Raw genomic sequence first — 24,709 nt, 5'->3', positions numbered from 1 at the left:
CGGTTTAAATTGTGACCAACCTCCTCTGGGTACAGCCAATGAAATGAGAGTTGCTACGTCTATACTTTCTTTATAACCTTCAAGTCTCTAACTAATTGACATTCCAAGAGCACACGGAAGTGCTGCAAGAGTCTCCAGACCTCTTTCTCCTCTTCCCCCTCCCCCTATGAGAAAAGACCTGGCCCCCAGACTATCGCGGGGTAAAGCAGACGTTACTCGAGGGTACCTTCGTTTTCAATCCCTCCTGTACATGTATCTATGCCTATGGGTATAGCGAGAAAACAAAATGTAATGTAAGCCAAAGGGGCCGGGGGGGCTCCGCTCTTATATGGTTTACTATTAACAGCTGAAAAACCAGTATTAGAGGGGCTGGGGCCCCCGGGGCTCCAGCCGGCCCTTGTGCCGTGGATCCTATGCCACTGCAGTACACACAAAAGTTTGTACAACAGTTAGACTATCGTCAGATCTATTATTAACAGTACACTGTCTATATTCTGCACCTAAACAGACGTACCTGATTAGCCATCTTGTTTTATAGCCATTTTGATGCGCTTTAATAGTCTCTGATAGTCTCGCAAGCCAGACCATATAGATAGAAGAGGAAGAGGGATTGGTAACGGAAGCAGTTCACGTGACATGAATCTGCAGTAAAACCTCGAAAACTATCCGCGTTACGCCCTATAAACGAGGCTATTTTGCCGGGTAACTCGCTCAAAATAAGAAAATTGTGTTTTCTCCAGACATAATCCAGATCTTTTTCAGCAATTTATAACACGCCCAGTCTGTGAGCCATGTGTTGTGTACTTGCTAATGACTGACCACACCCAGTAAAAAGGGACATTCCAGTATTAGTTTTAAATTTAGGCAAACAGCTGCTATTTATAGTCTTGTATTGCTAAAACGTGTAAGCGTGCTGGTTATAACTGCTAAAATAGGCATAGACCTTTAAATATGAGTGAGTTGCACAGACTGAGCATATATGCTTGTGGTATATTATACACTGTGTGTAGAAATAAGCCATCAGCTTGGCCTAGCCGGACCACGCCCATCTACAGCTTTAGCTTGTTGACACAGCCTCGATTAAACCGCGGGTAACGCGGATGTTACATGAGAGTACTTCCGTTACCAATCCCTCTTCCTCTTCTACCATCTATGGCCAGACTAGCCTCCTTCACAAGGGCCAGGTAAACAATCTTCGAGGAAGAGCGGCACTTCCCTAAGTGAAGTGGGAAGTGCGGCCTGACTCGCAAGCCCCTCCCTTTTCTCTGATTGGACGGGGGCGGGAGAAAAGCCCCTGTCCAATCAGACAAAAGGGAGTGGCTTGCGAATCTACCGGCTTGCAAGAATGTAATGAAGCCAAAGGGGCATATTAATATAATTATTGTGGTCTGGCCACAAGGCGAGGGGTGTGGCACTCCTCTCAACATTGAATATGGATCAAAGGACAATACACCGTAGATATAATCCTCGAGCTTGATTGAGTACACTAAAAGCTCCAACATTATTACAATGTTTAGTCGCTGGGGATTTTCTCGACGTGCTTCTGATAAGACTCATCCAGAAATCAAAAAGCAGTTTTCTGAAGTGGTGATCAACTTCTCCAGCCAGTATGGGTCCTCAAACACACAGAGCTACACTGCTGCAAACCTTGCTGGAGAACCAAGAATCTACGACAAGTATGGAGATTTTCAAGAGGCACTTGTGCTGGTAATGTTTGTGTGTATGTATGATACAATCTATAATAGAATTACCTGTATGCGCTATGCCGAGTTAATTGCCAGTGCAAGAGGGGCGTGGCTTGTATCTCCCTGGACGAAATTCACTAGGGAATATCGCCCACCGTGGTATGTCCCCTGTCAATGCTGTTGGAGCAAGAAGACTTATTTTGAACTGCTCAAGCTACCTAATTCACTTACATCATAGATAATTAAGGAAGAGAGGGATTAGAAACGGAAGTGGTGCACGCGTGACCATTTAACATTAGTTCTACACAGAGACCTCGTTTCGTCCTATTTTTTGCTGGGTAACTCACTCGAAATAAGAAACTTGTGTTTCTTCGAGACATCATAATTATCTCCTTAGCAATTTATAACACGTCTAACTATTCTGTGAGCCACTACACTATAGTACTTGCTAATGACTGACCACACCCAGTAAAATGAGACATGGAAGTAAAGTATTATGCTTAAAAATTATGGTAGCCGAGTACAATGTCATGCTTAGTGGATAATGTAGACTGATGAGTAGCCCATGTTGGACTCTTATTTTCAGTTATTGACCACCATAAACACAGGCATCTAAAACCATTTATGGAGGGGGAAAATGGACAAAATTCACTAGGGAATAATGTTTTGGGGGATATTTTAAGGGGGCGCCACAGTAAGACAATGTTACTTGTTACATAAGTAGTAGAACTGATGACCTTAATCTACAGTGACTGGATTATACACTCTTGTAATACATGTATATGTAGTTGGAAGAGTGGTACAGCCCACCTCTAATTGACTAGCAACCTGTGTGGAATTCATTGTCAAAAATTGCAATCAACAATAATAACGTAACATTACGTACAACAAAATAACGTAAAAAGCAAACTATAATTACCTTTTTAAGCGAAAGCAAAACATGGCGAGAGGCATTAGCACAGTGCAGCTTGCAGCACTCGTTGATATAGTGCTCTTTCAAGCAGAGCTGCAGTCTAATGTGCTCAATAATTATCGTCCATGCAATAATTATAGCTTACAGTGAGTTTGCTGCACAATAAATGTCATTCTTGGCCTCTACCCCAGCGTACCTATGGCACATGGTGGAAAAAATGTCCTTCTGTTCCAAAGACACTGAGAAAGACATCAGAAAACTTTAGGAGTATTGATTTTGTAGGTGAGCAAATCCACTAGTGCAATCTGAATCATCTGTATACCATATAGCGGGTATAATTATTTCAAAGGCATACAAACATTCGTGTTTTTCGCAGATTAAGCATGTTTGTACCCACGAATATTAGCCAAAAGCCAAAAGCTGTTAGTTAAATCCGCAAGCACTAAAAGTCTTACTGCAAAAATTACCGGTGATCTAATACCCGCTATACGGTAGCCTTGTATAATTTTAGCAATGACTGCAGAGTTTACTGTCATCCAATTAATCACTTAATTAACTTGTGAACATTATGATTGCAGAGTTGCGATACTCCATGAAGTTGATTCCGTCTGCAATCAATGTCTACGAGACATACAACCCTGGAGCTGTGGTAAGAATTCTGGCCTGCAATTCTGACCCGAAGGACAAGCACAATCCCGGTGAAGTGAAGTAAGTACACAGTACACTTGACGTATCTATAATTAAGGCTACCATTTACCAGGCAATTTTCAGACAATTCGTTGCCTACAATGGGTTGTAAGCAACGAATTGCCTGCAAATTTTCAAGCAACTCGCAAGCAACTCGTTGCATACAATACTTGTACCCTGACCTTAAAAATGGTGCTTGGCTAGCTATTAGCTCTGTTCTACTGGTTGCGACACTAAGGGGGAAAAGGAGGGGAAATCATTAAAATAGAGTCATTTGGAACGGAAAATGAACTTTATATTGTAAACGCAGGGTCTCTCTTCTAACACATTGATCAGTTCACTACCTCTGCCACTCACAAATGACCATTTCGATATGTGTTCAGATAATTATGACAACATGGGTAGTGTCAGGCAACAATTTGCATGCAATAGATTGTAGGCAATTTGTAACATATACGAGACCATTGTAGACAATGAATTGCCTGAAAGTTGCCTGTTGTATGGTAGCCTTAACAGTCTTGATTTCTTCGATTGAATTGTGCTTGTGTTGAGTTAGGACTTGGTTGAGGACATCGGGTACATGTAGATGTATAGGTCACATTTACACTGTGTAAGCTGTAGGGGTAACTCACATCCTCAGGATAACCCACAGACTGTATTTTTAGCTCTAGCTCTGTCTAATTCATGAAGTTGTGTTGGTACAGATGGATCACCTTGTGGGATGGACCTCCTCAGTGCTCAGCCGTGCCTAAACAATCTCGAATCTTTTCTCCACCCATAAGGAAGATTGATTTTCCAACCAAGTACGTTCACTGTGATTTGCTGAACTTATTTATTATGTGCATGTATGGTTTAGAAATTTCTTACTGCAATACTGTGCTGCATGTTAGTAATAAAGGACTACCGCTCGTACTGTGAAATGATCAATATTTAAACATGCGGCAGTATTTTTCCCGTAATAATAATAATTATTACCCGAGGCACGGCCACGGGTATAGTAGTCTGTTTGTTTGTTTGTTTGTTTGTTTGTGATAGCCTTTTCTACTCACCTGGATGCCACAGCACTGCGTTTACAGCATGGATAGCCTTCACACAACATTATCTTGGTTTAGATGTTAAAGCTTCTTTGTCGAGCAAAAGCTAAGAAGCTTGAACTTGCACGTTGGCAGCCTAACTAGCTACACGTGGCAGACTACGTATTTGCAGCTGAAGTGATCCCGTACCAGGAACAATGGAATAGGGTCACTAAAGTAGAAAGCTAGAATTGTGACTGGTTGTTGACTGACTCAGGAGCCATACTTCTCTACGACTCCAGGTTTTCACAATGCATGTCTCATGTACCACTGTTCTCAAATGTTTTATCATGCACATGCGTCTCCAATCTGGTTTAGTTTTATTGCTCTTGAGTTGCCATACACGCTACATGCACTGCATTATATCACTACTCTGGTTTCTTTATAATCATGTCACCAGCCGAGGGTTTGTACTTCAGTGCTCTAGTTTAAGTTTGTTTTCTATGCATACAGTCTGCTTAGACTGGAGTTCAACAGTGAAGAGTGTGACTACTACACCGAACTGGACGCGGTAGAGATGGTGGGAGAAGATCCAGGAGGTGTGTTCATTTGTTAGGAGAGGAAATTGATGTGTACATTGTACATGTATAATTATGCATGGAGTTACCTATTGCTCTACATATTTTGCTGGTGAAAAACCTTGCAAATGAGCCAAATCAACAGAAAAATGTGCAATCTGTCAAAGATCTTGTGTAATTATGCCTCGAGGCGTAGCCGCACGAGGGATACGGTAAAGCTGACTGTGTGTGTGTGTGTGTGTCTGTGTGTCTGTGTGTCTGTTCCAGCTGTAACTGCTCAACGGTTGCAATGCGACGAAAACTAACAGCTTCTATAGGCTTCTAGCCACGTTCTCTTGGATTTTGATTCGTGGATTAGCAAACTAAAGCTTCTTTCTCGAGTTATGGCTAGTTTGACTCACATTGAAGGCTGTTGCAGTCTCTTCAGAATCTTTCATAGCATCATCTGTCCGCACATACTTTCTATTCAACATATGAGTTAGCCTTGCACTAAAGCGCTAGCTTTTTGTTAGCTACAAGACTCAGAAAATATCTGTTAAAACAGCTAGCTAGCAGTAGCCATTGATCTGTTTGGACACACCCTTTATTATTCCTGTGGATGTAATGCGCATGCGCGCTCATTCCCCACGTGTGAGAAACCAAGATCCAGATCCAGATCCTCCTGGCAGAATCATCTTTGTCTTGAGGGCCTGGTAAGCCACAAAACACTACCATATAACAATATAGATAACAATATGCATGTACACAGGTCTGATATTATATACACTGAACTACAGATCCTGGAAGAATCAATTTTCTTCTTTCTTGAGGTCCTGGTAAGCCACATAATACAATAAATAACAACAATAGATGCATGTAAATAAGTCTTTTCTTCTCAGTGACTTTATATAGGTAAGCTAACTTTAATATAAAATTCATTATAGAAACTAATATAACACTCTAATACTTTTGAGCGAAAGCAAAAACATGGCGAGAGGCATTAGCACAGCGCCAGCTTGAACACTAGTTACTTTTAGGTTTTGCTTTGCAAAGTGATCAATACCTGTAAAGTTCGCATATGTTTGATGTTCGCAAAACATTCTAGTAATGGTATCGTATTCATGCTGTTTCTCTGAGGGTATCATTCCTTACTAACAGCTTTTTCTGGCGTGTTCTGGTTATTTTCATGCGTGTACACATGTAGGTAGCGAGTGATTATTAAATTAAAACTAGTATCAGCAAAAAGTTTGCAAGGAAATTTCCCAACTGCAAAATGAAGACATTCTGGTCTTTTGAAGTACTTTAATCGTATATGGAAGTTCAAAGCACCTTACTCTGTTTGTATACAAGCATCATGAATGCAAATATAGCCACCCTCATTTCACTTTTAAGACATAATTTTGTGTACTTCTGGAAACATTAGGTGTAGGCCCCCTCCAATAACTGGCTTTGAAATTTGAAACATTAGATATGTAAACCTATGTCACAAGTTTTTCTTTCGACTTGATTTGAGCTGTTTAAATATACCTGAAAAGGATAAGCCGTGGTGTTTCAGTGAGCTAGCAGTGTATACCTCAACAGATAGTAAGATGACCCTAAGGCAATTAAAGATTATTTTGTTTCTCATCGCAATTCATTTAGTTTCTGTAGCTGCCAGTCATAGCTGTCCAACATGGTTTAAAGAGCTTGAACCAGGAAACTGCGTTTGTGAAGTTCAGCTCAGCAGGTTAAACTGTGATCCGTTGTCGAAAAATGTTTCAATATTTTCAGGATTTTGTCTGACAATTAGTGACGATGGCACTGAAATTTTCGGAGATTGCCCGTATAATGCCAATGCTCCCTTGCTCACCTTTTTTACTCTTCCTCAAAATGTGTCTCAACTAAATGAGGTGATGTGTGGGCCTCTGAATCGCACTGGGGTACTGTGTAGTCAGTGCAAACCAGGACTGGGACCAGCTGTCTTCTCGTACTACAGAGAGTGTAAAGAGTGTTTGGATTATCCTTATGGATGGATTCTTTTCTTTGTGAGGCTCTTTGTCTCTCTTACGTTGTTTTGCATAGTCGTTATTGCTTTTAGAATCAATGTGGCATCTCCATACTGTAATGGATTGTTAATAGCAGTTCAATTACTCAATAACATTGTCAGCAATAACCCATTCATTGCAGGCCAGGCTAGTTCCTATTCATTCAGCAGTTTCGTTATTGATTTGTATGGCTTTCTCAGCCTTGATTTCTTCAATAATCTTATACCTTCGTTTTGCATCAGTGAAGAAATAAGCATGCCGGCTATCCTTGCGTTGGAGTATCTAGTGGCGCTATACCCGATCCTCTTCACAGCAGCTGTATATTCAGTTATTGTAGCACATGACAGTGGGTGCAGAGTGCTAGTAGTATGTTGGCGGCCATTCCACAAATGTTTTGTGAAGGTGGTATGGAGACCCTGGGGATTGAAAGGATCAGTCATTAATGCGTTTTCTACTTTCATCCTACTCTCCTATTGCAAATTTTGTACCATCTCACTTCGCCTTTCCCAACGAATTCCTATGCATTATGTGTTTGGGGATACCAGAAATATCAGAGATGTTCTTTATTTTGATGCAAATTATGACACACATTCCATTGAATACAAACACTATCAAGCCCTTGCCTTGTTTGTAGGTGTAATGATCACATTGCCAGCTTTTTTCCTCTTGTTCTACCAGTTTCGGACTGTCCAGAGATGTCTTCACTATTGTAGAATCAGGTGTACCTTACTGCACGAGATGGCTAACATACTTCAGGGCTGTTTCAAGAATGGCACTACCCCAGGTACAAGAGACTATCGCTGGTTTGCTGGACTCTACTTTCTTCTACGATTATTGATAATATTCTTCATCAACCAACAGTATCATCTTCTTGTGTACCTACTTTTATCTGGTGCAATGTCTGTAATAGTGGCTGCACTACGGCCGTACAGGTTAGAGTGGGGTAACAATCTTGACGTATTTTTTTGGCTATTGTTTTTGTTTGCAACTTCATTCTATGTCTTCAATCTAGCGAGGACTGGCAACATTATTTGGAATGGAATGATGTATATTGTTGTGTGCGTTCCACTACTGTATTCTGTCTGCCTGTTTGTGTGGATTATTGCTGTGTCAGCATACAAGTGGTGTCGATCACAGTGCAAGAAGAGGACTGCCCCTGAGCAAGATGACAATCAGCTTCCCGATCGTATCGTGAATCCTAACGAGTACACTCCATTAATTCCTCCTGTGCATTAAATTCTTATAAAGTACGTAACAATCAGGCAGTAGTATTGTGCAATACTGGTTTCTTGTCTCAGTTGAGTAGTAGATATATAATTGAGTTTTTTTTTGTAGATCAAGATAAAGGTTATATACTGTTTTCAGCTTAATCATTACGTTCTTATACTCTATGGTACGCAAGTTTAATAGTTATTCCGAGCGAAGCAAGGTTATGTTCGGATCCTATCAAGATTTTCCATGGCGGTGGCGGTGGTGGTGGTGGTGGTGGTTGACGTCGAGGCAAAAGGAGCTCTACCTGGACTCTGGTGAACATGTAGGCTTTGATACTTGGCGTGGAGTCTTGGGGGACATCGACTCACAGTCTTAGACCCCAGCAACAGCCAGGAGTGGCTAAACCGGAGCCTGGACGGTCGAACTTAAATCTAGCTTTCTTGTGTGTCGACCATTAGACGTCTTTACCAGATTGAATGCACATAGACCTAGCTTTCTTATGTGACGATTATTAGGTCCAGATTAGGCCATAGACAAGTTCAGAGCCAGAGAGTTTTGTAAGCATTATACAAATCTGCTATAAATTATTCCTATGTGTATTAAACATGCGCAAGCATAGCGAGGTTTGCACTCCAGTGTATCCCTAGTACCGTATAGCGGGTAATTTTCGGGGGACAAAATATTTGTGTTCAGCAATAATTATTGAGACATTTTCGTGGGTAATTATTTTCGTGGTTGCTGCTTGCACTGCATGTAAAGGTAGGCAAGGTCGCTTCATTCGTAGGTAAAATATTCATGGTCAGACCTTCAACCACGAAAACCACGAATATTTTGCTCCATGAAAATTACCTTCTATACGGTAGTAAGATTGTGTGGGTTGTTTTGATTGAAACTGATAATGATTCTGGACAGGTTATTCCTTTATATAATAGTAGGATGTTTTAGTGCTGTTTTAGTGTGAGTGCTTTTTTAGTGTGAGTGCTTTTTTGAGTGCAACTAAGCCAATTAATATTTTGTGTGGTTGTTTTGATTGAAACTAAAAGTAAGATAATGATTCTGGCAGGTTATTCCTTTATAGTAGTAGTGCAAACTTTGATTGGATGTTTTAGTGCTGTTTTAGAGTTGCACCTAAGCCGATTAATATTTTGTGTGGCAAAGAGTAAGTGTTATGATTTTCTTTATGAGACACGTTATAGTTCTATTTTGTACATTGCTGTTGACGACGGTGAGAAGTAGATGTTGTCCCACTTGGTTTCATAAGACAGCTGGCTCAGATGAGTGTAAGTGTGGAGTACAGGTGAAAAATTTACTTGAATGCTCTCAATTACCGAATACAATGACTGTACACATAATTGATGGTCATTGCCTCACTTATGACAGCGATCAAGATATCGAATACTTTGGTCAATGTCCGTATACTGGTAGAAACTCTTCATTTGGCCAGTTTCGTACGATGCCATCTAATGTTTCTAAACTGAATGAGGTGATGTGTGGGCCTCTGAATCGCACTGGGGTACTGTGTAGTCAGTGCAAACCAGGACTGGGACCAGCTGTCTTCTCGTACTACAGAGAGTGTAAAGAGTGTTTGGTTTATCCTTATGGATGGATTCTCTTCTTTGTCAGGTTTATCATTCCATCGACAGGGTTTTGTGTGCTGGTCATTGCTTTCCATATTAATGTAGCATCTCCTGCTTTGAACGCATTTGTAATTGCGGCCCAAATTGTCAACACTATCATCAGCAACAATCCTATTTCTTTTGCCAATGGTTCCTATAACATCCTTTTAGATTTTGTTGCCAGCATCTATGGTATTTTCAGTTTGGACTTTTTCACTTTTCTAATTCCATCATTTTGTATCAGTTCTGATATGAGTATGCTCACTGTGTTGGCATTGGAATACCTTGTAGCGCTTTACCCGATCTTATTCACTGTTGCTGTGTACTTGTGCATAACCATACATGACAAAGGATGCAAGATATTGGTGGTTTGTTGGAAACCGTTTCGTAAGTGTTTTGCACGGTGTCGTAGGAGTTGGGAGTTGAAAGGATCTGTTATGAATGCATTTGCTACTTTTATACTACTTTCTTACTGTAAATTTAGTTCTATTTCACTGTATCTTCTTCAGACAGTGCCTGTTTTTGATAAATATGGTAACCAAACATATACACTGTTCTACAACGCAAGTATTCATGGCCATGGCGTGAGCTCAAATAGCCACTATGCTGCTTATTTTGGTGTTTCTATTTTTGTTCTTGTTACCATGGTTTTTCTCCCAACAATTTTTATCTTGTTCTACCAAATTCGTATCTTCCAGAGATGTCTTCACTTTTGTAGAATCAGGTGTACCTTACTTCACGAGATGGCTAACATACTTCAGGGCTGTTTCAAGAACGGCACTACCCCAGGTACAAGAGACTATCGCTGGTTTGCTGGACTTTACCTTCTGTTGAGGATTGTGCTGGTATTTTCAATCAATCAAATATACTATTCTCTGGTGTATCAAGTTATAGCTTGCATAATGTCTGCAGTAGTTGCTGCCCTGCGCCCATATCGAATTGACAAATACAACACACTTGACTCCTTTGCATGGTTACTGTTTGGCCTTACAGTGGGTATATTCGTCTACATCCGTGCATATAATAATATATCGAAGGTGGTGCCATACATTTCTATTTGTGCACCCTTTGCTTACTTTGTGTGCTATGTTTCGTGGACATTTATTGCCTCATTCATCAAATGTTGCCGATTTCATATCTTCACGAAGGTCTCGAAAAGTCAGATTTTGACAGATGAGAACAGTGTTCCAGATCGTTTAATTAATCCGAATGAATACACTCCATGCATTAATAACTAGAATTCCGTTCTGTATTCAATAATTATTTACACTTGTGTTACATGTTTAATCGAAGTTAACTTTTAATTTGAGTAATTGTTATACACATGTACAGCTGCTGTACTGGACTAGTGCTTCATAATAATACTCGATTCATTGTTGTTTGCCCTACCATACGCCTGCATGTAGTATTTGTTGCTTGTAAGTATAACTTGTATTTTATTATCCAATGGTATAATAGATTATGAAACTCTAAATTTCAGTGAAGTATGACAAAGTTATGACAACATTATGAAAAATACTTGAATACAGATTCTATGCTTAATGCCCGTCTTTTATATATTTTCCTGTATATGTGTGTCATTCTGACGTTTATATAATTATTTGCAGATTCCCGAACGAGAGTGGATCGTGCCGAGGGTTTCCAAGTTGACGTGACTGCTCGTCTGATGCGCCAGTTGTCACTTGCAGACAGACAGACCTCCATTAACAGCGAAGATGAGGAATTTGAGAAATGGGGGTACTTTGGAACCCTCTCTGTAAGTACGAACTGATGATCATGCAAAGTAGGTATTTTAAAAATGATATACTCCAAGCGTAATGGGTTGACTGGTATTACAGTAGTATACACAAACATGCAGTGGTGTAATATTTTGTGGAAATCCCCTGTCACAATTTATACATGGTTAGCGCTGCATATGTGTTGCGTTTAATTACATAACTGTTACTTTTCCCTTCATATACAGGATGAGATCATTCAGTACATCTTCAGCTATTTGGATGTAGTGTCTTTATCGAGAGTGGCACAAACATGCTCGTAAGTTCATTGCCATACTCCATGTTAATAATTATGATTTATATCGCCCTTCCAAGGGGCACTAAAAGAATCTTTTAAAATTGAACATTTGCATGGTGAAAGTTACATATAACTATCATGGCTTTTTATTGGTCTTCTCCTACACATTTCTGCCCTACATGATATATGATATGTCTACTTATGAGGAGTAACATTTTCTCTATCGTTCATATATGGGTCAAACAAACCAGTTACAGAGCTTTCTTCTGATCTCATTGAAGCCCCGTACATTTCATTATGCATCATGTTATCTTCACTTGAAATATTCTCGTACATGTTTGACAGCTCGATTTTTGAATATGAGTCAGAATTGCTATTCGTTTTCGTACCAATAGTCGTGTACCCATGATCTTGTAGTTGAGTATGTGTCGGTTTCAATTTGGGGTAGCTGTAAATGCTATCCTGTCCTCCTTCAGAGTTTCCTGCTAGGGCCTCAATGTCTAACATTCTATAGCTGTTGTTTCTCTTCATTGGCATTTCTTCAAGAGATAAATCCTGATCATCAACTGTTGTAGTAATTTGCTCGATATTTGAAGAGCGAGCTCTTTGTAATGACATGCTTGAATCAGTGTCCGATAAAGCGATAATATTTTCACTGTGGGTAGGGTGATTACTTCCAATATAATGTGGGTCCTGATATGTCTCATTATGGGATACTGCAAGCTTTTTGATATGTCCAGTAGGAGGTGGGTCCAGTGAATAGTTTGATCCTGATGAAATCACTAGCTCAACGCTTCTATTCAAGCTGTCTGTGCAAAAGAATAATATGGTTGTTCACAAATTTATCCCAAAGAAACTTGCTTTATTCTCACCTCTTTGTATGAAATCAATGTAGGTAGCATTCTCTTGAAACCCTCCTTCTCCCATGTCTATCAAAAAATATCAATCCCTAAACTTTAGCATTTTACTTTCAGTATTATATACACATGGTACATGTATTTTAGATACCTCTTGGTCATAATTATGTACTCAGTTTTTAAAGTAATGCATTGTAGAATCTGAAGCACCTACATATAAGAATACGTAGGTGCTCCAGAAGAAGAATTGTAAACCATATAAATGTAGAGCTGTTCAAAGTAAAGATATTGTTCATTGCACCCATACAATTTTAAAGACTGCATTGTATGTACGTATACTTACTTGAGATAGATTGCTTTTTCTTTTTGTATACCACCACTGTACAGAGAACAACTCCCAGACTTGCAATTAACAGGAATAACACAGTTACAGTGCTACCGGCTATAGCACCTGTCAGCTCTGTGAGAAAAACGATATACCGTATAGTGGGTCATTTTCAGGGGTAAAAAATGTAACTATAGAACACGGTGATTTTTGTGAGTAAACAAATTCGTTTGAATTCATTGATTACATGCATTATGGTAAACCATGCCTACGTTTTCGTGGGGGAAATTTTCGTGGCGGTCAGCTTGCCCACGAAAATAACGAATATTTTGCCCCACGAAAATTACCCGCTATATGCCTGATTTATTACATTGAGACTGTACAGTGTCCATGTCACTGATTACCATCCATGTGCATGCATATAGTATTACAAAGGTGGCATAATTATTGCAGCACAGTAATCTGTATACTATACTGAATGATTTTTTCCTCTACTACACGTGACACTGCGTACATTTACAGGAATGTGTGTTAGACTGTGTACCTGTGAAGTGGTTCCCAGTAGCTACTGTACAGTTTTCTCCGAAGTAGCCCTCCAAGCACAGGCATTCATATGGCTCTGTGCAGTATCCTCCCACTGACACTGTAGGGAATACAAAGTTACTATGGCTTTTATATTGATGACGGGAAAACTGAACTTATTATGGCCACTATTTACTATTACAGCAATTGGATAATTAATTATAGGACATCAAGTATGGGATCAAATTTATGTTTATAGGGCTGTGCGCAAATTTGAGGCCCATACTGATATGTTTAGGTGCTGGTGCATCATGTTTCAGATCAATTATGACCAAAAGGCCCTGGAATAAAACAAGAGCAATCAGAACCCACTGGAAGTTGTTCCAACCCTGCATGATACATCAAGGCTATAGTTGATAACTTACAGCATCCTTCAGATGTTTTACACTGTGTGCAGTTTGTAGAAGGATCCATATAGCCTTGGAAGCACTCTATACTTCCATCTTGTTTGCAGTAGTAGTGACCGAAAGAATCATTCCTACTTATGCAGAATGTATTGCAATCACTACAGTAGTAGTTCTGAGCACAATTTACTCGAAAACTCAATTCGTACGTCGATAACTGAAATGTTCCAATGTATAGTTTACTCTGTGTGAAAGTAGCTGCCTCAACATCTAAGTCAATCAGGTTAATAAACTCAATGTCAATGTAGTCATCATTTCCAGTGTCGCGATCATACGACTGAATTATCAGCTGTATTGTGCCCTGTAAAGTCGTGTTATTGAGCAAAATATTGACATGATCCGATACATGGAAGCCAAAAAATAATGGAAAATATCTTACGGTTCAACTATGAGCTACATGTAGATCGACACTATAATAATATTGAAAGCTCTATGTATTATGTGAATACTCACCAGCCATGGTCCTTGGCTCTGAAAGTTGGAAGGGTTAGTATTCCCACTGACATCCAAGCTACCTCCTTCACTGAATACAACATTGTCTCCATTTCTATTAACAAGAAGGTCAGTCTGTAGGAACCCAAATGGACACTCTTGGGAAATTGCCGGAACACTTACTTGCATGTTTGAAGCCTGCGTCAAACAAATGTACAAATAGGTGTCGCAAGCACTACGGCATTCTAACTGGCTGTTGGCATCACAGCAACCATTGTTAGCTTGAGATCTTTGTGTTGGGTTTTTGTATGAGTGAAACTGGACTTCGAAAATGTAGTCAGCCTGGATGATGCCCTGTAAGGATCGAAGCCAACAATTAGTAATTCACTGAGTGTTAGGTACAGTCACACATATGATTATCATATTCGATATTCAAGTTTGGCGAAGGGCTTCATGATTGAGTCTATTTGGAGCAGCATAGTTTTGTATAAGCATCTTTCTAGCATAAGTACACATTGCATTTACGTACCACAGTGACTGCTGCGATGATCAGTGTCAGATAGTTCACTTTGTAAATCATTTTACTCGACTTATGTACACACTGTTGACTGTGTAACTAAAACAAGCTCAGTACTAGAACTAAACTCAAGAGCACTACTGGTGGTGTGTAATTGCTACTACTTGTTATGGTGTCATGCATAGACATGGCTTCATTGTTAAAATTCCATATTCTGGATTGAGTTGCAACAGTTTTATGTCTGTCTCTAGCCAAGTATGGTACCATATGGCTCTTTGAAGTTGCTTGATTAGATGCCTGCAATAAAATATCACATCCTCATATGACTTATATCTGATACTTCAATGTAATAGAGGAATTTTTTGTTTTGACCACACTAATTATAGTTTCGAGCATCAATTTTTTGTAATTATTGCTGTAACTTGATCTTGGGCTCAATGAACTTCAAAGCCCACACACCAAAGCATATGCTATTTCTGTAGCATGTGTATCAAATTTCTTTTTTGTTATGTGTTTTTGTATGTCAGTCACCGTAAGGTGTGTCTGATACCATTCCAAATTTCTGGTGATACACGCCCCAAATAGCAGACACAGCTCGAGGCACGGTTGAGATCAGTAACATGTTAAGAAAAAAAAGAAAATAGTGTGCTTAATTTCAACACAGACAAGACACACACACCGTGGGGCTACGCCTCAAAGCATAATAATCTGCATGTGTTTGAAGTAGTTCTAAGGAGAAAAAACATGTACAAATTTGTACAATTTGGATTTGAGTGCACACAATTTAATTTGTACATTTTGCTAAGAACACAAATTTATACAACTGTACAACTTAATGAAATCATACACTACTGTGTACATATGCTAGAAATTGCTGTGGTACAGTGGAATCACCTCCATATAAGACAACAGCCTAAAGAGGTGGTGCATGATCTTCCTTGAGAGGTTTTGGATTGCCAACCACATGTATGCTCTGAGTCAAAGTGTCCGCTATTTGGAGAGTGCATTGTATATTAAATTTCATTATAGGTAATCTTGCATACAAAGGCCCCAAATGGTGTATGTAGTACTGGAGTTTGCAGAATCTTTGCAACACACCAGTAAAAGCGTACAGCGTTACGCATTCCTTGTATGGATTTTGTTTAAGCACTGTGGTCTGTTTTACTACTTAACGAGCATGCGTCAGATATCAAAGCGCGATAGCACGCCGCGCTCCCGTGTATAAAAGGGGGCTGGGCAGTCCGGAAGGAAGTGATTACAATTTCAAATTGTGCCGCAAGACTTGCATACACAGCTAGCTATACTATCCACAGAGATATTATCTTTGCTAGCGCTTACTATGGCTGCAAAAACCATAAAAGTAAGACCAATACAAACAATATGAAGCTATACACAGTTTTGTTCCAGGTTAGAGTTGAATACGACGATATTCCTCCTCAAGTTTTCATCTCAGAATTGAACAAATTCATTCGTGATCACCAGCCAACAAGAGGGTTTAGGGCAGAGATCGTTTGGGAGAGGGTGGTTAGACCAGAGAATGAAATTGATCTGGAAGAAAGGCAAGGTAAGTGACCATAATTATCACAATACGTGTACAACTTAGCCAATTATTATCGCTTTCTTTCAGCAGATGTGAGTGTGCGCGATCTTCCTCGTGGTTACGAGACACTACAGCATAATGTGCCCGTCCACAGAGGGCTCAAAACCACTGTCCACACTGTTTCTGTGCCCCGTGCGTCGTTCAACAGCCTCCAACGTTTTTGAAGGGATCATGTGACCCACATCCAGCCAATGCAGAGAAGCGACACAGGGCCTACAAGCTGTTTTGGAGGTGTCTGAACACGCTTGGGGTGTGGCAGGACGAGGAGTACGAGCAAAGGAGCTGCGCACTGCAAGGGATGACAGGAGAGACATCATGCCACGCTGTGTAATTGAAGTAAGAAAAAAAAAATTCATGGCATTAAATTACTCAAGTGTATACATGCAGGAAATTCGAAGACGCTATCCTACAGATGACGGACATTATAGGGATTATACATAAGTACATTTGACGCCAGTATTGAATACGACACTACAGACGATAATATAGAAGATTAATTTTAGTACAAACAGACTCATTATTAATTGTATGTAAAATTAATGATAAACATAGGATGACGTATGACTGGCTAAAAGGGGGTTAGCGAAACAGAAGTACGTTATACCAATATACTCACACATCTGGTCCCACACAGCCAGGATCATTACCCTCGTCATCACTGTTTAAATCAGGTACAATCTCCCCATCTTCTAAAATATCAGAATCATCGCCATCATCTTCATCAAGAAAACTACAACAATAGCAATAAGTATTGTACTGATCACTAGATATGGATATGTTGACTTACTCCAAGCTCGTCATGTTCTTTGTAACGTAGGTGGTCCATAAGCAAACTGATGCGTTTTCTTGACGAGAGCTTTCATGGCTGTTCTGCGGTCAAATTGCCGAAGGTCTTTCAACTTGCGCTCGCTTGTGTGCTCTCGTCCCACGTTCTCATTCTGAATAATTGTGCATATAATTATTAATATCAAATTGTCAGGGAAAGTAGTAACCTTACCCAGTCCAACACAGCCAAGTTCATTCTCATAGAGAAAACCCTGGTAGAGTAGTGGATCCTCTTTGAGATGTAGCAGAGAAGCTGGTGGTTGAAACTTTCCACCCAATACATATCACGACACTATATACAGCACACAGTCTAAGTACGTTATAGTCATACTCAATGAACATACCCTACAAAAGGACTCTGGGAAGCGATAGATGTAAGAGTCCTTCAAATGTTTCTCCAGCTGCTGGACAGTAGCCGGGTCAGTCAGCAGATCCTTGCCAGGAGCGTAGTGAGGGAGATGACAAGTCGATGAAGGGTGGCATTCAAGGTGGTTGTCCTAAAAATTACTAGTGTAATAATTATTATTATTACATTACTTTACCTGATAGTGCATAGCGATATTTTCTATCAGACTACGAAGCTTCTGGCCATCACCATCACAATTCTTTATAGCCCAGTATAGATGCACCTTTATACTCTTTCCTAAAGAACACTGAAAACAACCATTACACATAACATACGCTTGTCAACCAGCTCAGGAAACCATGTCAGTTCCTTGTCTCTAACTTGACCCTGAGTAACAGACACTTTGACAAATTCTTGGTCCCTGATAAAACAGTTCTGAACAGTGTACTTTATTATTACTAATACTTACCATGCCATGTATCAAAGGAGTTCTTCAGTCCCAGATCAGAGGTCACGTAACGAGACACTTGATGCTGCATGTCATGCGCTACTTCTACAATATTCAGACCTGAATTACAATACTGATTAGCATAGTACATACACAAAAAGGTGCCATACCACGAGCAATTGCCTGTGGCACAGCAATCTTAGTGCACTGCAATTCTCGTGTCTGAGCAACACCGTGGTCTGTTCGAGACACTGTAGATATCCCAACTATCTTCTTGGTGCTAGGAAGAAAGTAGGTAAACACAATCGTATGTACCTTCCAGTGAGACAAGGCACAGTAGTGTGGTAGGCATTAGCAGTGGAGTCATGCCTGGCGTCAGTAATGACCCACTAACAAGACAAAAACATACTTTTACTAAAATCGTATTCCTTCTTACCTCTCCATTCTCGGCATAAGCTGGCAGGGCCTTCACTTCATCCACTGCAGCATTCATGCTCTCCTCGCGTCTGCCATCCTGCCCACTATATCAGAGTATCCACTGGCGTAGTACACTGCATACAGTGCAATCAGTAATTTCAACAAAATTTTTCTTCGTACCTTTTGTTCATGTACCCATGTCCAACATGGCCGATTCCCGCAAACTTAAAGAGTTTGATGTACTAGACTGGCAGCACACCAGCACAGGTGAGACTGTGAACCATTCTAACTAAATACACATGTAAATGATTTTATGTTTGGTATAATGTGAGAAACTTACTTTTGGTTCAACAAGTAACGCGCTCCAAACACTCTGGAGCTGGACCACGTTCTCTCAGCGACATGGCATCTGCGGCACGAGAACTTCAGCCTCAGGACATGGCCCTTCTATTATAGAAGATAATATTTGTATATATAATTCTAGCTACACGTACCTGAACAAGTGATCCTACTGTCCAAGGGTTGACAGATAAGCCACACGAACAAGATGTCTTCAACCCCTCCAACAAATCAGCCAGACACGTCCTCTCAGTGAGGAATGCAGCTTCATCATCTGGTCTAATATTACCAGTATAGATGCCTGTATTTACAAATAGTAGCTATATTAAAGACAAAGGCCTGTGCCCACTAGCAGCCAGTGTATATTATTTACATCTACTTGCTACAAACAGTAACTTACCACTGTCTTTGTTGAAAGACTGTCTTGCAGGAACTACACTAAGACTACCCGCGTAAGGCGCGGGCATCAGCTGCTCAACCAGGTCAAACATGGCTGACATCAAACCAGGGTTGGCTGTCCAGCAGGAGAAAGCACAGAGCATGCATGCTCAGCCCTTGTCTTGAATGCAGCCTTAGCTGCTTGGGGCATCAGCTGCTCAACCAGGTCAAACATGGCTGACATCAAACCAGGGTTGGCTGTCCAGCAGGAGAAAGCACAGAGCATGCATGCTCAGCCCTTGTCTTGAATGCAGCCTTAGCTGCTTGATTGTCAAAATTGACAACTAGAGAATGTCTGAAACGATTTCTTTGACTTGCCATAGCGCAAACTACTCGTACACGTGTCTGGTTGCTGACTTAGATCTAAATATAGTCTAAGTACCTCCCAGAGCGCTATATATATAGCTTCACAGAGCTCTATATATAGCTCCCAGAGTATAAGCGTGCGTTTCCACCATTTTTTATAATTATATGCGTCCATTTTCTGGACTGCCCAGCCCCCTTTTATACTGCGCATGCTCGTTTGAATGTGGGAGCATTTCCCATGTTAAGGAATCACAGTGCTCAACACTTTTATTCATGTGTTGCAAAGATTTAGTAGCGTATAGTGATTGAGAATCTGACCATATAATGAGTATATTTCAAGGGTATACATTTTCGTGGATTTGATTTTCATGGAATGGCAGCCTTTTTGTAGAATGCATGCATGCGATATTAAATCAGCGGTTAGAAATGTTCATGGTACGTGCTTAATCCACGAAAACCACGAACATTTATACCCTCAAAATATACTCACTATACATCTTGCACAATCATTGGTTACCTACAGGTTGCTGTTCAAAAACGCTTATGATCCTCATCTGTATCAAGAGGTGGACTTACAGTCACATTGGAATACTGTACGTAAACTAGAAAGACGTTTTTTGGGGGAATGTAACTCCCATGCACATGCACTGGTGTACTTTTGCACAGTCTTAGCAAATTAATGGTGTATAGTAAAAGTTCATGATTGTATAATACGGAGTGCACTGTGGTAAAAAAAGGGAATTTATGAATTGTGACATAAGAATATGATATAAAACAAAAAGCAGCTCTCAAAACTAGGAATTCTGTGAAAATTAATTGTTTACACCTTAAGTTTTTGCATGCATGGTTGTACACAGGTGGATGACTCGACTTTGGAGGGTCTAACTAACCGCTGCTCCCTCATAAAGAGGATCAGCTTGTCATGGACGGGAGGAGGTAAACAGGTCACAGAGGGGGCACTGTGCAAGTAAGAGCTCTGAGTTGCTTATAATTATGTCACAAATGTTATGATCATCGTCATTAGTATTAAATTAATGTACAAGCATGAGCAAAAGAATTAACGTTTATGTTTGACATGATTATCTTTGTTGTCTGGCTATGATCGAGGCACTAACTCTATCCTGTTGTAATTGTCATTCACACTGTCTATAGTTTCCTGGAAAAGTGTGGTAGTCAGTTGGTCACTCTGAGACTGGCATGTTGTCTGTATGTGGGAAAGCATGCCATGAAAACAATCAGGAATGTTTGCACTGAGCTCGAAGGTGAAGTATAGAGATCGAGATCACTTCCTAACTAGTCTGATTGTGTATTGCGAATTTATCACTAAAAGGGGTGTTCGGTAATGTAGGAACAGATTATTTTGTCTTGATAAAATTAATGTATAGTTATAGGATGTTTTACGATAATAGTCGGTTTTTGCCATGACGTTTGTATGTGATGTAGAATTGGATCTTCATCGCTGCACCAAGTTGGATACAGAAGATCTGATGAACGTTTATCTGCTACGAAAACTTCGAAGGCTAAACCTGTACAACATGTCATTGTCGGAGAAATTCTTATCAGAGCTGAGCAGGTGCGCCTCCTAAAACTATGTTTGTATCTATACCATTATTATGTAACTCTGATACTTCACGATAATTTTCTTGCGACAATGATAATTGTTTCAGTACAAGGCCGCATATAATAAACACTCATCTGAGTGCCATCGCACCTAAATTTGTTAAATGGACTGTGTCTGGTGCTGTATTCACCAGTGGAGGTACGACAAGCGCAGTGTAGCTCTCGCAATTAGTCTCGGATTTGAACACTAATTATCCGCCCATTTACAATTAAAGTTATTGCTGAGTTCAATCAGAGGATAATTGAGCTTCACCTGTTGTACGTACCTCCTCTGCTACTGTAGCCTCGAGACCAGCCGTTCGTTATCTGAAAGAACGCTGGTCAAGTTCCAATGTGCAACTTGGTCCAGGAATTTCTTGGACCGATAATTGCTCGCACAAGGTGTATTTATTACCCATGAATATCATTATGATGCTGTAAAACGCTGGCTCAGCTAGACGAGTTGCACATTGGAACTTGACGGTCTCGAGGCTACTGCTGCTGCATGTGGGGACAAATTACTCTACCACAAGACTGATTTTGGGAATTGACAAACTTTGACCTCATGCATGCTCACACACAAAACGTACCTTACAGCCATTGTCCTCTGCTGGAGCACCTTAATCTTGGGGCAGTGACTTTAATTGAGCCACCTGGTGGACGAACGGAAACAGCTAGCAAGAAATTGATTCACTGCCTTTCACAGCTCAAGTAAGTGAGCAACCTATCACCCCTCTTACATGTTTATAGATATGGCATTACTGTATCATTTTATAAATGTATAATGTATATAATTACCGTATTGCGGGTATTTTCTGGGGGTCGAAATATTCAAGTCAAGTTCCAATGTGTCTCATGGTTGAGCAATATTTAGTCAGTTCGTGGCTACATTTCGTGGTTGCTGCTTGCACTGCAGTAAATGTGGTTATTGATCGATCGCTTCGTTCGCAGGTAAAATCATCGTCGTATTTGGTCTCCCCTCCCCCCCCTCGAAAATTACCCACTGTACAGTATACTTATAGCCTTATAAGCACAGTGACTTTTAATCAATTGGTAGTATACACTACACTATAGGAGCATGTTTGGGGCGAGCGCAAGTGATTTGATTTAGATTAAGATATTTCATGCAACTACAGTACACTTCTACTGAAAAACGACGTACAGTTAAAACGTCTAACGATACATCAAAGTGTGTAGGAATAAGCTCGTAGGTCAGAGGGTGCCTCGTTATTCTTTCCGGGGATCTGTTACTTTCTTATCCATCTGTAGGTCCATGCATGTAGTTAGTTTTGTGGAAAATCGTCTTGTGGTTCGTGCAATATTAATTATAGGTGTCTGGCAAAATTGGTTACTTACTCTGCTTCCACGAAAGATCGGTATTGTCAAACCGTGTATATACACTCTATATATCTGACTGCACTCGTATAACCAGGAACTTGAAGTCTCTTGATTTGTGGAGGTGTCGGTTTGCTACTCCAGAAGTTCTAGTCTGTCTCAGTGAAAACTGTCCAAATCTGGAGGAGCTCGATATCGGATGGTGGTAAGCAGGCAGTATATATAATTATGGATACCAATACCAGAAGGGGAAAACCTTAAGACATGCCAAGATCTTGTCCTGCATGAGGCATTACATTCGCATGTAAATCCAGCCCTATATCGCCATACCACCACTGCCGCTGTGCATTATACATTTACTGTTTATATACGAGCAAACTTCATTATACGTATATGCAAATTACAGCCACTCTATCTCTCGCTACATTGACTGTACTGATCTCCTGTGCTCTGGATGCAAGAAGCTAAAAAAGCTTTTCCTCACATCAATACGGTAAGGTTCATTACAAACAAGTCACATCAATTTTAATTAAGAGCATTTATTATTGTATAACTATTACCAGGAGTACATTCCTGCTACATGTACATGTATTACCTGTTTTCATGTAGTTGCTAGGATATTCCCAGAGTATATAACTGCGATAATTCCCTAGCTCTGCATGATATTTCCCCAGACAACGTACGGTACAAAATCTTGTAGATAATTTTGTCTGGCTTGAAAAAAAGTTAAATCAAGGTTTAAAAGTGAGTTACCATATAGTAGGGTAAATGCTCAGTGTAGAATATTGCACCAATCACATAAGATATAATTATAACATAGGGATTTATGGGCACCTCGCCCTTATTGGGTTTGGTGGGTTTACTGCCATAAATCCCTAGAACCATATAGAACTGCATGGAAACGTGATACAAACTAATGCTATTTATGTGAGCGCCTATCATATCGCATACTTTATTGCATAATTATTGGCCTGTATACAATCCCCGTTGAAATCGCGGTGTTTTAATCGAGGAAATAAATTGATCACATTAACGTAACGTTTGTAATTTTTTTAATTCTAGATCTGTGTCTGACGCTGACCTTGAAAACTTAGCCAGAAACTGTCGTGATCTTGAGCAGTTGGATATTCTGGGAACCAGTCACGTGTCCTCTACCGGATTAATGAGGTCATTATAATTAGTAACACACTAGCCTCGAATCCAGGCCGATTAAAATACGGCCTGGTATATATTGCATGTGTAATTAATCATAGACGTGGTCCATACACGCCCATGTACTATCTACTATGTATATGAAGCTTTGTAGCCTAGCTAGCTAGCTGTGGCCCTCTATGGTATTGTCGAGAAGGCTTGCACACTAGTCTGAAACTAGAAGAGGCTCTCATCCTACCTCTATGATGGTTGGATGGTCGTGTGATGTTTTGAACTTGGTTTCTGTACAAATGAGAGCTTCTTCTGGCTTCAGACTAGTGTGCAAGCCTTCTCGACAACACCATAGAGGGCCACAGCTAGCTAGCAAGCCTTCTCGACAACGAAGAGCATAAGCCACAACTTCACAGGAGACCAGTGTTTGTTAAAATTAATACGGAAAGAAACTAGTAAACAAACTAGTTTACGGTAAAGGTTTACTATAAAGTATACGAGTTACCCACGTGCATGTGCACTATCACCCATGCAATAGAGACCAGGCCATATTTTAATCGGCCTGGTCTCGAGGTTAGTAACACACACACATTGGAATGATGCTTTATAAAAATTAATTATTACACGCGCACTGCAATTGATTATTCTTGATTATTCTTTCTATTGCCCCTACGTATGAACAGCGTCTGCAGGAGCTGTCCTAAATTGATCTTCTTTGACGTCTCGTTTTGCGGTGCAATCACAGAAACTGTTGTTACGGAGTTAAGTGCAGCATTTCCAAATGTGTGCTTCAAAAAGAGTTTTCAATAAGTACAGTTTGCCATTTTTAAACGTCGATCTAGCTACTTTAGCTGCTGCAATTGAGTGTCTTTTTAATATGTTTTGTCAGATATTTTCCGATTTTACCACCATCATAAAAATAGTGTGTAATGATTATAGTTCCGTCATGGCAATAATATTGTGGAATGCATGGCGATAGTGGAATACATGCAGACCCTGATAAATTATTAATTGTTGTTTTTTTACCCATTACTCGAGTTATTCTTCATTTCTTGCCCGTGCAATTCAGCCCTTAA

At 40.1% G+C, this 24,709-nt stretch overlaps 5 protein-coding genes across 7 annotated transcripts in view; 4 read left to right on the top strand and 1 right to left on the bottom strand.

The window, feature by feature from the left end:
* Positions 1–24,709, top strand: part of LOC135347803 (uncharacterized) — a gene marked incomplete in the record, with an annotated part of 825,189 nt that overhangs the window by 793,559 nt on the left and 6,921 nt on the right.
* Positions 1,392–24,665, top strand: LOC135347871 (F-box/LRR-repeat protein 4-like). Its single transcript, XM_064545977.1, has 16 exons — positions 1,392–1,707; positions 2,790–2,880; positions 3,177–3,306; positions 3,990–4,088; positions 4,812–4,897; positions 11,315–11,463; positions 11,671–11,741; positions 20,080–20,149; positions 20,414–20,523; positions 20,709–20,818; positions 21,000–21,129; positions 21,753–21,866; positions 22,588–22,695; positions 22,897–22,983; positions 23,553–23,657; positions 24,317–24,665. Exons 1-16 carry the CDS (start codon positions 1,510–1,512, stop codon positions 24,441–24,443), a joined length of 1,785 nt encoding a protein of 594 aa, XP_064402047.1. The 5' UTR covers positions 1,392–1,509; the 3' UTR covers positions 24,444–24,665.
* LOC135347882 (uncharacterized) lies at positions 5,903–8,298 on the top strand. The gene has a single exon (XM_064545993.1). The coding sequence runs from the start codon at positions 6,445–6,447 to the stop codon at positions 8,113–8,115; it is 1,671 nt and encodes a 556-aa protein (XP_064402063.1). The 5' UTR covers positions 5,903–6,444; the 3' UTR covers positions 8,116–8,298.
* On the top strand, positions 8,374–11,289 carry LOC135347878 (uncharacterized). The gene has a single exon (XM_064545987.1). It carries the CDS (start codon positions 9,260–9,262, stop codon positions 10,943–10,945), a length of 1,686 nt encoding a protein of 561 aa, XP_064402057.1. The 5' UTR covers positions 8,374–9,259; the 3' UTR covers positions 10,946–11,289.
* Positions 11,838–20,373, bottom strand: LOC135347887 (uncharacterized). 3 transcript variants are annotated; one of them, XM_064546000.1, is made up of 21 exons: positions 19,213–20,370; positions 18,968–19,113; positions 18,814–18,920; positions 18,669–18,758; positions 18,493–18,607; positions 18,372–18,445; positions 18,227–18,336; positions 18,078–18,176; positions 17,944–18,029; positions 17,805–17,905; positions 17,607–17,759; positions 17,435–17,554; positions 17,225–17,375; positions 17,054–17,167; positions 14,850–16,726; positions 14,342–14,674; positions 13,850–14,189; positions 13,447–13,545; positions 12,921–13,037; positions 12,593–12,649; positions 11,838–12,529 (listed from the first exon to the last, which is right to left on the bottom strand). In XM_064546000.1, the coding sequence occupies exons 15-21, from the start codon at positions 14,898–14,900 to the stop codon at positions 11,916–11,918; spliced, it is 1,611 nt and encodes a 536-aa protein (XP_064402070.1). In that variant the 5' UTR covers positions 14,901–16,726; positions 17,054–17,167; positions 17,225–17,375; positions 17,435–17,554; positions 17,607–17,759; positions 17,805–17,905; positions 17,944–18,029; positions 18,078–18,176; positions 18,227–18,336; positions 18,372–18,445; positions 18,493–18,607; positions 18,669–18,758; positions 18,814–18,920; positions 18,968–19,113; positions 19,213–20,370; the 3' UTR covers positions 11,838–11,915. The 3 variants fall into 3 exon arrangements, with proteins under 3 accessions (XP_064402070.1, XP_064402069.1, XP_064402072.1); XM_064545999.1 differs by having other exon boundaries at positions 18,654–18,758; positions 19,213–20,369; XM_064546002.1 differs by lacking the exon at positions 18,372–18,445 and having other exon boundaries at positions 18,654–18,758; positions 19,213–20,373.

This window comes from Halichondria panicea, chromosome 14 (assembly GCF_963675165.1).
Source record: "Halichondria panicea chromosome 14, odHalPani1.1, whole genome shotgun sequence".
NCBI classification, from domain to species: Eukaryota; Metazoa; Porifera; class Demospongiae; order Suberitida; family Halichondriidae; genus Halichondria; species Halichondria panicea.
Note: the sequence above shows the minus strand (reverse complement) of the source record. Positions and strands in the feature narration are given on the sequence as shown.